General features: G+C 30.5%; 1 protein-coding gene across 1 annotated transcript; it reads left to right on the plus strand.

Annotated features, from left to right (window-relative positions):
* Nucleotides 1–1,259: 1,259 nt before the first annotated feature.
* On the plus strand, nucleotides 1,260–5,758 carry LOC114406704 (short integuments 2, mitochondrial-like). Its single transcript, XM_028369481.1, has 6 exons — nucleotides 1,260–1,677; nucleotides 1,758–1,977; nucleotides 2,070–2,140; nucleotides 3,975–4,071; nucleotides 4,388–4,605; nucleotides 5,249–5,758. The coding sequence occupies exons 1-6, from the start codon at nucleotides 1,402–1,404 to the stop codon at nucleotides 5,498–5,500; spliced, it is 1,134 nt and encodes a 377-aa protein (XP_028225282.1). The 5' UTR covers nucleotides 1,260–1,401; the 3' UTR covers nucleotides 5,501–5,758.
* Nucleotides 5,759–14,995: the final 9,237 nt, after the last annotated feature.

Below are 14,995 nucleotides of genomic sequence, written 5' to 3' on the forward strand. Positions count from 1 at the left end.
CGATAGTAAATTCAAGAGTTTATCTAATTTACTTAAAGTTTATAAAGTTTATCCAGGTCTACTAAAAAAGAATTTACTCAACAGTCAATTCATATAAGATAAGTAGATTCAGGAAGAATTAATGAATTAACTCAATAGTTTAATAAAGTTATGTTTATGCTTATATGAGCAATTAGAATCCTTGCGTATTGCTATTGCAATTGAACCACAAACATCATGTTCAGTTAGGTGCTTGGTTGCTTCAAATCACCATTATAGGTAATATTATTCATCTTTAGTTGTAATTGCGCATTGTGGTAGGTTTGATAGTTATTAGCCCCAAAAATGACGTTCGTGTTTAGTGTAATGCATTACAATGAGATATGCTGGTTTTGAATTTGAACCCTCTTTGAAATTGGTCGATCGTTAAATTGAAGGCATCTCACCAGTAGTTAAATGCATAACCGGAAACATTTATAGGTATACCTCAATGCCATTTAATTTATGTACTAAACACATAAGTTAAAAAGTTTGTATTAAATAGTATTGATTAGATTTTAAGAGAATTGAATTTAACTACGATATTTAATTTATTTAAAAATATATTTTGTAACAATATTTTTAATTAAATTATAAATGTATCTTTCAAAAAATTAATTATAAGTTTTAGCTTGATTCTTTATGTAGATTAACAACAACAACAAATCATAGCCTCTGCTTCGCATGTGAATGGTTTTTTGGTAATTGTTGGATTAAGGAGATTCCTTATCAGGGGAACCAAATCATAGCAAAAGATGTATCTGCTGCTTTTTCTTTGCATCAACAAAATCCAACATTTACACTTTAAAAAATATCAATATTTATGTTTTTATTTTAAGAGAAATAAATATTTTTTTTAAAAAAATAGATGAACTTGTTAAGCCTAAAATACTTTTTGAATGACTTAAGATTTGACTTGATTTATTTTATGAAGAAGTCTGACATAATTTGAGCTTGATTTAAGTTAGGTTTTAGGTTTTTATTGAACAATTTGACTTATTTTCATTTTTATGTGTAATTAAGTTAAAATTAAAGTTTATTTTTGTGTAGAAGCATACTTATATTTTTCTTCCTCCGTAAAAATTAAACACGATACTAATAAATTTATAACAGTTATCCACTCTATTTAACAATTAGATCATTTTGTTAGAAGCTACTTATATTATTTTCATGAAAGATAATCAACAATACCATGAAACTGGGTCTATTGAAATTCATGCTCTAGCCAGAGCAACTCTTAATTCTCCTCCTTTTCGGACTGGGCTTGGGTCCAGCCGAAAACCCGTTGGGCCATTACTGGGCCTATGCAAAGAACATTCACCATCTCAAATTCCCGGCGACAGAAACTGCGAAGGTGACTGACTGAGAGAGAAGAGAAAAACAATGTCAGGGCTGAAGGAATTGCTGAAGAAAGGGTTAGGTTTAGGCGACATGGCGTTCAACGCCGGCGGCGGAGCCATAACCTGGTTCCCCGGCCACATGGCCGCCGCTACACGTGCCATCCGCCACCGCCTCAAACTCGCTGACCTCGTCATCGAAGTTCGCGACGCTCGCATTCCCCTCTCCTCCGCCAACGCCGACCTCCAGCCACACCTCTCCGCTAAACGACGCGTCGTCGCACTCAATAAAAAAGACCTCGCCAACCCTAACATCATGCATGTAAAATATAATCCGTCGTCATTGTTATTGTCGTTTACCTGTTAGATTGTTTATGCAGTGTGTTATTGTTGTTGTTGCAGAAATGGACGCATTATTTTGAGACGTGTAATCAGAATTGCGTTGCGATCAACGCGCACAGCAAGAGTTCCGTGAAGAAGCTTCTGGAGGTGGTGGAGTTCAAGTTGAAGGAAGTGATTTGCAAGGAGCCGACGCTGCTTGTGATGGTGGTTGGTGTTCCCAACGTTGGCAAGTCTGCGCTGATTAACTCTATTCATCAAATTGCCAAGTCTCGCTTTCCTGGTAAGAGTTTCGCGAATTTCGCGAAAACGATTGATTTGAATGAATTGAAAAGGTTTTTTTTTTTTTGGAATTGAAGTGGTTTTGTTTGATAGTGCAGGAGAAGATGAAGCGCGCTGCTGTGGGTCCGCTACCTGGTGTTACTCAAGACATTGCTGGATTCAAGGTCTAGTGGTTTTGTTTCAGCCTTTTGTTTTTTTTTTTTTTTTTGTGTTCGTTCTCTTCGTTACACTCACATTCGTTCACCTTGTTCGTTCGAAACATGCAATTGGCTTGAGCCTTAGAAACGTAGCAAGTTGCCTGCTAACAAACATTAATATGAGCATAAATATAAACCAAGATTCAAGTCATAATAGGAAAAAATATGTAGTTATACTGACTGCACAGATATAGCCTCTTCAAATGAAATAAATGTTGTGTGGTGTTGGCATGTTGGCTATTTCATAAGTCCCACATTGCCTCCATTTAAGAGTCAGATTATGCTAGAAACAATCATGCCTCTATTCTGTTTTATGTTTTACCAAACTGCATTCAGTGTGTTTTGAATATCATATTTTAAGATTTCTTTTCTGTTTTTTTTAGGCAGATCCTTGAGAGATAAAAAGATTATTTTTCAAAATAAACTGAAACAATCATGTCACTGAATAACAATGGTAACATGGTTTTGTACAATATGAATGAATGAATATCAGTGACATATCCATATTTTGGATAACAACCAGTGAGTCTAATATCCATATGTTGGTTTGTGTTTTTTAGTACATATCCATATTTAGAGAAAAAATATCAGATTTGCTGTCATCCACTGTCCTGTGTTCCAATCATGCTCACTAGATTTTGGTTCTTTTGCGATCTAGATCACTATGGTACACATTTCTAATTATTACAAGTGGTGACCTGGTTCTTGTAAGTTGTAACACTAACACAAGTGAACAGGGAACTTGGAAGAAAATATCATGAAAGATTAGCAATTAGTTTTTACCATGGTTGAAGCTTTGAAATGTTCAATGGAAACAGACCGGAGAAAAGAGGGGGAAGATAAATAACTTCATGATACATTGTTTTGCGACTTCATGATAAACTGATAAACAACTCAAAATATATACAATCTGTAAGTCCTGCATGGGGAGTCTAATCCCGTGGCCACCTCCCACCAAATCAGTTCATTTCACTCTCAGCGACCGCTCTTTGTTTAGGATGGACCGTTCTTCCTTCCCCTTCAGGTCCTCCTTGACTTATCTTTCTCTGGTCGTCCCCTCCGATCATGATCTACTTACTCCTGTGATATAGCTTATGTTAAATAGGATCGAAACTACTCTAACAAACAATTGAAAATGAAAGGTTGGTTAAAAAATGAAAGAAAGTGTAATATGTGCCCTGTTTTGTTATGTCATCACAATAGGAAGAGTCCCAACTCCCAAGACTAGATGCACTAATGATTTCAATCAGTTTCAGAACACAATTAATTATTTTGACACACACATGAAGGCTAACAGAGCTTGCCATTTTAACTTACAGTTGAAAATTCTTTAAAAATGCTAGTGTATGTGATTTGTATAATTTTTTTTTTTATGGAAATACATTCATATATTAGTGAGGTATACCATCAAAATATTAAATTCATATGAAACCCAAATATCATACCTATTAAGTGTACCCCCATGTACATTGTACTGCATATTTGGCATTGTATTGTACCACATACTGCTTATCCTTTCTGGAATTGCAAATTTGGTAACAGTTTTTATTTTTGGTTCATTAGAATTTCAGAGATTATATTCTAGTCTACTCTTAATCCTGAAAAGTTTGTAGTAATGGCTTGACTACTTATTATTTGGCTTGTAAATGAATTTTTTTTTGCAAAAAGGACGTAGAAAGAGAACAGTGCATATTCTATCCTTCTCTTACATTTTGTTTTATTATTATTGGTCTATCATTTTGTTTCTATTTTGAGTTGGTGGTTCCCATGGTTAAACTATGACTTTGACCTGATGTTTCAGATAGCACATAAACCAAGCATATATGTCCTAGATACCCCAGGGGTTCTGGTTCCAAGTATCTCAGACATAGAGACAGGGTTAAAACTGGCTCTGGCAGGTACTAATGTTCCTGGGATGACTGAATTAGATGTTCTTTGCCTGTGGCATATTTTGTCATTTTTTAAACCATCCATCTCTTTTCTCTAGCATTCTATGAAGATAGTTCTTAACTTTTGTCCGACATATTACACTATTATTAATTGTTTACCCAGAACAGTTTGGGCAACTCAATATTTCATTGGGCATGTAACTTAACTTTAAATGGGTCTGGGTGGGGCATCTGCTCTGTTGGGTTTGGGTTTCCGAAAATGATATCCTTTGTTGCACATGTCCTGGTATATTTTGTCATGTAAACTTGGTTGTTGCATTGACAGGGTCTGTCAAAGATTCAGTAGTGGGTGAGGAGCGTATTGTTCAATACTTATTGGCAGTTTTGAATACCCGGGGGACTCCACTTCACTGGAAGCACCTAAATAATAGGAGAATAGATGGAATTGAATATGAAGCTGAGGAAAATCATGAATATAGTCTGAAAAATCTTAAGCCAAAGAGAAGAAATCTGCCAAATAGATCTGATTTGGTCTATGTTGAGGTAACAAGTAGCATTTTTCTGTAGTTTTTCCTATGTGTAATGGAATATGATGCTTTTAACTACCAATGCTGGAAATTTTCACAACTTGGTTGATAAAGTCCCAATTGTATTACACTTGGTAGTTGTTTTAAACTCATTTCATTGGAAATCTATTTGCTTTAGATGCTCTTACATATGACTGTAGCATAGGTGCTAATCTTGAGTTATTTCATCACCTTTTTTTTTTGTTGAATGGTGTTAGGTTATTACTTTGTGGATTTAAAGTCCACTGATAGGGTAAAAACAAAATGTTGCGCACCATAATGATCCATATGGGGCCATCTATTTGAAAATCTGTTGGAAGCTTATAGAAGAGTAACAAAAAAAAACGGTGGTTACTAAAAATGGAAGCAGTCTTTGTTAAAATTAAGATGACACACTTGATTTTATCTGCAAGTACACAGAATTTGATTTGTTTTTTAGAGGACTTTCTGTCTTCGCTATTTAGTTCTACTTGGTATTGCCTCTTAAGTTACCATTAAAGCTTTATTAAACTACGTTTCTCACATTTGATGCTGCAGTTTTCGATGATGGAACCTACCCACGCTTCTCACTTTTTTTTTTATCTTTTTCTTGACATTCATTTATTCCTCTTCTATGATAGGATCTTGTAATGCAAGTTCAGCGTGCACTCTATTCAAGTCTATCAGAATTCAATGGGAACGTAGAAGATGAGAGTGACCTGGAGAGCCTTATTGACCTGCAATTTAGTGCACTACAGAAGGCATTGAAGATACCTCACAAGGCTTCAGAAGCGCGGTTAATGGTATCCAAGAAGTTCCTTACTCTATTCAGGACCGGTAAGCTTGGACCTTTCATTCTAGATGATGTCCCGGATGTCAAGCCTGTGTCATAAGGTAGATTGAATCATGGTTTTTCCCCCTCCTTTTTCTTGTGTATTAGATCTCCTACCTTTCCTCCTTTCCCATTTGTGCAATATGTATTTCAATCCAAATTTTGCTGTAACTTGTAAATATCGATGAATTTAAGTTAGAAAGAGAAATTTGAACTTCCTGTGGATGCGGGTGATTTGCCAGAATTTCAGTTCTAGAGTCTTTTACCTAAACATTTAAGCATATCAACATTTAGTTCATGACCACGGAGTTCAAAGCAAGTGAAATTTGAAGGTTACCTATAGTGAAATTCTTAATTACTCGACAATGGTAGGTGGGTGGGTTGTTACCTCAAGCAAAACTTTGTGTTTTACTAGCACTTTGAATTGATTGTCTGTTTGAGAAGTGTAATTAATTACATCATAAAAAAAAAGAGGTGTAATTAATTAGAATGACTTGAGGGTTTAGTCTTATAGTTATGATTCTGGGGATATCCTGTCAAAGGAGAAAAAAAATTCATAATTAGATTGACCTTGGTTATTTTTGATAAAGAAGTAATGAATGAGTTAAATATTATTTGTGTGGAAGAATACTTTTATTTTGGAAACATGCGCTTTTGGGGAAATTATATTGAAATAATTAAGGAATTAAAATCAAGCAAGAGTTATTGAGAAACTTATAAAATTATTATTAATTATAGTGTAGAAATAAAAATGTTAGAGCTTAATTTTTATTGAAATAATCTCTGTCGTAATATTATATATATATATACACACAAATATATATATATATATATATATATATATATATATATATATATATATATATATGTATATATTATAAAAAATATGTAGTTTAATATCTATTTTTAAAATTTTATAACTTATGCACCATATCTATAAATTAATTTAAGTTAATTCAGTCATTAGTTGAATTATCACTCAATCTAATTTAGGTCTAAAAAATTATCTTAATCAATTTTTGGTTAGATTCACGTAAAGTTCCGTCGACCATGAGTACCGTTATCATCCTATTGTTCCCATGGAAACGGAGGTTAGTAGAAAAAGGATGATAGAAATAAAAATTTAGAATTTTCTTATTTATTTGAGGAAGGAAATGAGTTTTTCCTTCTTCTTTTATTTGGGAACTCACCACCATAAACTTTACCTTTTAAATTGTTATGAAATCGTGGAAAGAAGTATTATTTCTCTATTTATTTTAAATTTTTATTTACCTTTTTTTTATTCAATCAAATTTAAATAATTATAAATATTATTTTTCTACGTAAATAATGTATGTTTTTTATCCTTTCATTTCTTTCTTTTATACTCGTTTTAGAATGTAAAATAAATCATTTTACAATGATTGAAAAAGGCAGTTAACTTAATTTAATTTTCTCAATTTCATTTAAAAAATGAAGTTCATTATGTAAGGTGTGCTTCATGCTATTTGATACTTCTTCCATGGTTATTTATAAGATATAGTCAATAATTTATTTATCTTTTATTATAAGACCTTATTTCATCTCTTTTATGCATTAATTATTTGTTGACTAAAATATAATAAATTATTTTTTCTCATTAAATTTTTTAATAAACTTAAATTAACCAATAATATTTTATACTTAGGGATAGAGGGAATAAAAAATTTCAACTCTATGAAAGTTTGTTTGAAATGAGGATAATTTTCTCTATTTTAAGAGTCATATGATTGATATCAAGAAAATCAAATAGGTTACTGAAAATAAAATTTGAATTAAAAGGATTTTAGGGAAATTTTCATTAAATAAACTGAAATTAATTGAAACTTTTTATATTTTATGCTATCACAAATAAGATTTTTTTTCTTATATTTAAAATTGGAGGAAGTATTTAATTCATAATTGAATTAATGTTATTCCAGCTTGATGTGATCTTTGGCGTAGGCCACATTGGCCATTGCCTGCTATTTTGACTGTCAATTATCCTGTATTAATAATGATGAGGTGTAGGGCTGTAGGCCATGGAGATGAAAATGATAGACAATCAGGCATGGGTCATTTTAAGGTCGAATGAATAGGTGGGGTGAGGCTTTGAGTGGCTTCTGTGATGTAAACATGACAGACTGTGTCAAATTAATGAGTGATGTTCCCAACAATTACTTGTCATGCAATTTTAAAATTCCTAAATTTTAGGTGATTCTATTATAATTTCCTAAATATGTGTTGAAGAGGGTTGCAAATGTATTTTTAGGTTTAATATATCAATAAATTCTTGAGTTATTGATAAATTTTTAATTGGATCTTTGAATTAAAAAAATTGTAATTCAATTTACTACATTTTTTGTAATTAGGTTTCTAGAATCAACAAAATTGTCATAAACAAATTGTTAATTTTCTAGTAATTTTAAGCTATTATAAACTAATTCTCGAGACCAATTACAAAAATTGTAGAGGATGCGTGATTTAATTACAATGTTTTGGTTGAATAACTTAATTAAAAATTCTCTAAAAAATTCAGAAATATATTGATACGTTAAACTCATTATTGTCTTGGTTGTGCTATCCGAGACCATGGAGAAATCGAAATATGAGAGCATTCATCCTAAAATTGGTTTACTACTTGAACTTTCATCATTTATTTGCTTCATATTTAGCCATTAGGGATTTATATTGAACTGAATTATCTCATGACATTCTAAACTCAGATCTCATATCACTTTAATGAGTGAACAGTTCAACCGTGTATTTCCCCCCTATGAGAGTGCCAAAGGAGTCACCTATATAACCTTACAAATTGTGGACTAGACTACTTTTTAGTTTTGTTTGTTGTTTGATGTTGTGGCACAAAAACTATAAAATATAGTCCCTCTATTCCAAGTTAACTAATATTTTTGCCTTGAAAAAAATTATATTGACTAATGTTTTTAGCTTTCAGTGAGATATGAAAATGTTTATTCAAATTTTGTCCCCTAATAAATATTATATTATTATCGTGAAAAACTTAATAATATATTTATTGAAATTAAGAGACTAAAGTTATTTTAGTAAAATTTCCCCCTATTAAATACTACCACTGCTAGATTGAAATATAAGAAGAAAAAGCTAGATTGAAATATAAGAAGAAAAAAATCTATATGGATGAACAAAAATATAAATAAATTTTAATTAACTCCTCCTATTTAATGATACCATCTATAAAATATCTTTCATTAGATTATAATTTTATTTCAAACGACTTTCTCTTTTTTTTCATATGCAATTAAATATAAAAGGGTATTTTAGGAAATGAATTAATTTTTCAGTAAAAAAATGAAATAATTTTTTATTGAGATTATCCAAATTAAATAATATTGACTTATTTTCTTAAAAAACGTGAATTAATTTTACTTTTTTTTTATTATATTTCAGTTTGAAATATTGTCTTTGAATACTTGTTTTCTTATGAAAGAATCTTAAACATTGATCATTTTAGAATGAAGGGAGTAATTGATGTTCAAGTTTTCATGAAAAATATTACTTCATTTGTCGTATAATAATTATTGTGTAAAAATAAAAATAAGTCATAAAATAATTGCTATTTTAGTTTATCAATGTATTATTAATTAATATTTTTTAGTTATATTTTTTATAATATTAATGATTAACAAAAAACTATATAAATAAATTAAAGATTATAAAATTAATTTCGTAAAATTATCATTCTCTTTTATTCATTTATTAATTTTTATTGATGGGTGTTAAAAAACTTAGGGTAACAATTATTATGAGACAAATGGAGTAACTAATTTCGTATTGTATCCCTTATCTCACAAATTCATTGATTTCTCCCACAATGCTAAAAAAACACATTAATTATTTGTTAAGGGAAAAATTGAAAAATAAGTAAACAAGAGACACCTTTATATTTTTTCTACTTCAAAAGAGACAACTCTTTGATATTTTGTATTTTTAGATGAGTGTTACCAATATTTTTTTATTAATTAAAATTTATTAAAAATAACAAAAGTACATGTAAAGACTCCATAAAGAATGAGACTTACACAATTGTGTAATTGTCAATAAATTTGTCAGTAATAAATAGACTCTCATATTTTTTGTTCATTTGAGTTTGACCATCGTACTTATTTTTCTTTTCAAGTTTCTCATTTTTTTTAAGATCAAGTGTCTCCATTTATGCAATGGTGTATTATAGTGGGTATGTTATGTTTCTATTAATATTTTTTTACCACATTTTTAATTATTTAAAAATGAAATTTTGAACATAAATATTTTAAAAATAATTAAGAGAAAATTAAAAATATATAAATAATTTCAATTGAAAATACCTAATTACTCTTACATTTTGACCACATTTTGCAAGTGTTCTTCGCTACCCTCCAATTAGGCAATTACACGGGGAATAACATCTTGATTATTCTCTCAAAAGCAGCATCTTGATTATTGCATAATAGTGAGCGTATCCAGTGAGAGGAATATATCATATATATTAGTCATTCTATCTAACAATAAACAGCCAAGCTTAAAAGAATTAAGTTATGTGATTTTTTTTCAGTAAAATAAAAAAAATTATGTAAATTTTTTAAAAAGATAATTTTTTAGTAGTCATATGATGCAAATTTATTTCTCTCACACTCACATAAAAATATCCCTTTTCAGTACAAAATATGTCTCCTTGCATAACAATATTGGACTAATATGTAAGATTTTTTATTTTATTTATTTTAATATTTTAATTTTTTAATTTTAATCAACGATGAAATTATTTGCTTATTTTTATTTTTTTAATAAAAATAAAAATGAAGTAATAGTTCAGACAAAAAATTAAATAATGAACTACCAACAAAAATGTATACGCAACTGATGTGTTTTAAGAATTTTTAAGAATTTGTCAATTGTGGGGTCATCAACTGCATTCTCAAAAAACCTACTTTTTGTCTAACTCTTCATATATCACGTGAAATTTCAACGCTGGAGTTGGTGTTCAAGAGACGCTGATCCAATAACTTGCCATAGCATGTTTTAAAAAACTAAGGACCTAAACTTAACAACAAAATATGTTTTTTTTTTAGTTTTCTTAAAAAAATTTAAAGTACAATTTAGTTTCTTTTTATACTTTTTTCCATTTTTTATTTTTATAATTTTAAAATGCATCATTTTTTGTTTTAAAATTTATTTAGGTAACATTTTATAGGAAAACAAAAATTTATTTGAATAGTACTTGAAGGACCTAAAAAAATTTATTTGAATAGTACTTGAAGGATTAAAAGTAGTATATTTTAAAATTAGAGGTAAAAAATGGATAATTTTTTTAATTAAAACTGAATTAAAAAAATTTAAAACAAAAAAAAACATATTTCCCTAAAACTAATGAAGGACCTAAAACCAACGAAACAAACATTTATCCAAGTTCTTATGTGGCAATGGTCCTCTTCCACACCGCGGCTACCTCGAGTGTTGCTAGGTGCACCAGCTTTATTGCTTGAGTGTCTAATATTTTTTTGTTAATTCTAAAATTACCCTGCGTCGAAGGTATACGAGTTCGTGGTTGATCCATATGTTTAAATTAAATTTACGTATTACTATTCGAATGACATCGACAAGTGTACCGATTCGCACAAGTAGTATATAAAACGATAAGATCGAGTATCTTATCCACAAGAAATTTGTTTCACTCAGACACTGTACATTCAGTAAGCAACCATATGTATAAACTAAAAAGCAAAGTAAATATTAAGTTGAATTCTGTACTACAGTCTATTTGAGTATAAACTAAATATCTAGGATTATAGAAGCGAAAACAGTTAAGTAAAAAGTGTTGGGTTGTTCTACTGAGTTCCTCTTGATGTTATTATGTATTTTTCTCTATTTAACATTATCCTAGTGTTCTTATGCTGAGAAATTACTCAAACCAAGATTCCTCTAGCGAATGAGCCTAACTCTCTTTAAACTTCGTCCTTGATCCCTCAACAAACTTAGCCTAAAAGAGTTGCATTAAGTATACAGCATAATATGAACTAGATCTCTGCATTCCATTCCTAGACATACAGATTTCTAGCTTGCACTATCAAGTTCTAAGGCTTTAAAACATTTTCCAATGCTAAAAATCCTAACTATACATACAAATGGGTGATCAAGCCACAAACATGTAAAAATAAGCATAGATAGAAGCAATGAACACATAAAAACAACATTAAATAGATAATGAAAGAATATTACATCAAGGGTTCAGCAGAACTTCCCAACCAAGAGGCTTAGCCTTCCATTATAAGAAATATACTCTCAATACAAGGAAGGAACAAAGTTTAGTGAAAGAAAATGGCAAAGAATGGTTGAGGATGTCTCATTCACCCTCTAAAATCCTAACTTCACTCCTCTAACCTAAGCTCTATTAGCAGCTTCATTTATGTCGCTTCAGCTTCTCCTTGTGCTTTGTTTTTTGACTCTCTCCCTAAAGTTTCTGCCAACTTCGGTGTTTTAAAGGTTTCCTGGACGTTTCAGCTTTTGAAGGCTCGCTTAGCGAGACTGGCTCGCTAAGCGAGAGTAAGTGAATTTTGACTTAGCGAGCTGGGCGCGCTAAGTGCGGGAAGAGACAACCTACTCGTTAGGCGAGTTGACGACGCGCTGGGCGAGCACATCTCTGACTAATCCTCTTCTAGGGTTTCCCAACCCACTAAGCGAGCTGTATGCCTTGCTTAGCAGATGTCACTCGCTAAGCAGATCTGCCTCGCTTAGCGAGACATCAGTTACTTGAACCTTCTCTTCTTTTGGCCTGAAACTGAAGTGGTTTCAACATTAATTCATAAAATGAGAGTACCTAATATATAAAATCACACTAAACATGAAAATATATACAATTCCTACAAAAGAACCATAAATTTGAGGTAAGGAACTAATTTTGTGCAAATATTCAATACAAAACTAAGTCGTGAATATCGACGAACAATTACATAATTCGTATAAAATATACGGATCATGTAATCTGTAAGTATAATTTAAACATACGGATCAAGTTGATCCATATGGTTCGTACGGATGAACTTGATCCATATGACTCATACGGATCATATTGATCCATATGACTCATATGGATCAAGTACGGATCGTGTTGATCCGTATGACTCATACAGATCAAGTTCATCCGTATGACTCATACGGATCAACTTAAGTGAAGGAAATTTTCGCCCATTCACTTAAAATGCTGGGTGCACCAGCAATAATGCTGGGTGCACCTAGCATCACCCCTACCTGCCTCCTACAACTGAATATACAGACCAGATTTATGGACGGGCCTATTAAGCCCACGAAACCTTACAAATGAGGAATTGTTTTACTGCACCCAACATATTTCTTCATATATCTAACAATGAGAGAGAAAAATAAATTATACTTTTACGTATTGGTAATACGGATTGCCAATTCGATCATACGGATTGACAATCCGTAAGGCTCATAGGACGGATTTACAATTTGTGTGGTCCATATAAATTGCCAATCCATATAGACTATACGACAATGTTGGAATTAATAAAAATTGAATGGTGAATTTGAGATTTGAATGGTATAGGAAGAAAAACTCTATGAATGATAAATCTCTTTTTTTTTTTAATTTTTTTTTGCATAGTTATATCGAGTTTTTGAGTTCGGTTCATTAAGCCCATGGACCTAGCGGGTTTTATTTGTGGACTAGCCATGTAATTTGCCTAAGTCCAATGTGTAAATATTGTCAATTTATTATTGTTACTTTGTTATATTTAAAATGTTTTTATATTTTAGTGTGATAGATTTTAGCTAAAAAATGAAGTCAATTTTTTTCTTTTAATTTTATACATTTTTCATTTTTTAAAAATATTTTTTCTTCCATAAAAAATATATATTTTCAAATTATTATTTGGGGCTGCAGGCTAACCCGTTTATCTATGGATTTTTACGAGTTAGTAAGGATCTTGAAAAAAGATCATTTATTTCATGGACCAAACTTATCCAATCAGGCTAAAACACGAGCTTAGGAGTCGATCCTTAGACGGATTGGACTGATTTGTATGCCCACCCATACTGTCTCCCTACGTGATATGATGAATCTCATGTCAAGTTCACTTTGATGCCTTGAATAAAAGTGAATTATTATTATCCTAGTTAAATACTTAAATTAATATTTTAGTTTGTATAAATTATACTTTTTTCAATATATGAATTACATTATACTTAAAATTATGAATAAATAAATATTTTTAACAAATAAATTATATTTTAGATTTCTAGTAAATAAATTATATTATGATACAAAGTTAATTTTAATTACTAATAATTTTATTAAAAGAATTTAAAATTTAATTTAGAAATGAAAATGTGAGTCTTCCACTTCTAAAGGCTTCACTTTTATATAGGTTAAGTGTGGAAGGCAAGAGGAAGATCCACCCACCACGAGTCTTCCACTTGTAATAATTCTCCCATCTAAAGCTTTGATTGAGTCAAATCATATCTTTGTTCCATTCCTTCTTCTTTATCACTTCATGTTGCTTATGTTTCTTATATATAGGCCATAAGAGAATTTGACACCATATCATATTGTGAGTGTTAACTGACTATGTCATAACATCTACTTAGTTGTCTTTGGTGTAAATCTTATTCATACTTTCCTCTAATACTATTTCTCGAATAAAGTGATATTATATAAACCTATGTGTTTTGTCCTAGAATGAAAGGTTAGATTCCTTATAATGTGCAAGATTGACCATATCTATAGTTGCTTGTGCCTAAGTTCTTTGTTTAGTCATTAATTCAAATAGCTTTCTTGCATACTTGGGTAACCACCATTTATTTAGTTTCTATAATAGATAGAGCTACAACATTTTGTAATTTGGATCCAACTTACTACACCCTTATAAGTGTAAACACATATTTAATAGGAGATTTCATTTTATCAAGATGATTGCAAAAATTTAATATATATATATATATATATATATATATATATATATATATATATATATATATATATATATATATATATATATACCTTGGCAACAAATTATTATCATTCATAACATAATGTAACACATGAGGTTCCTTTAATGTGTACAAAGATCCTCTTAACAATATTCCAATGCTTTCAAGACCTGGATTTTTCATGACTATACTAATCGCTCCCACTGTTTGTTCATTATAGTCTTGTACAAATAATGGCACATATAAGGCTTCCCATTGTTGAGTTTAATGTGTACAAAGATCCTCTTAACAATATTCCAATGCTTTCAAGACCTGGATTTTTCATGACTATACTAATCGCTTCCACTGTTTGTTCACTATAGTCTTGTACAAATAATGGCACATATAAGGCTTCCCATTGTTATTGCATAGGCTCAACAAGATATTTCCATCCTTTCTATTAGGGATGACAAAAAAAATCTTTACTTACGAGTATTCATAGGTAAAATCCACCACGGATAAAAACAAATATCTAAATGGGTATCTGCAGATAATTAAAAAATGGTTAAAGTGATTATTTTCCATAATTCTTTAATTTATAAAATTATAATGA

This window comes from Glycine soja, chromosome 3 (genome assembly GCF_004193775.1).
Source record: "Glycine soja cultivar W05 chromosome 3, ASM419377v2, whole genome shotgun sequence".
NCBI lineage: Eukaryota > Viridiplantae > Streptophyta > Magnoliopsida > Fabales > Fabaceae > Glycine > Glycine soja.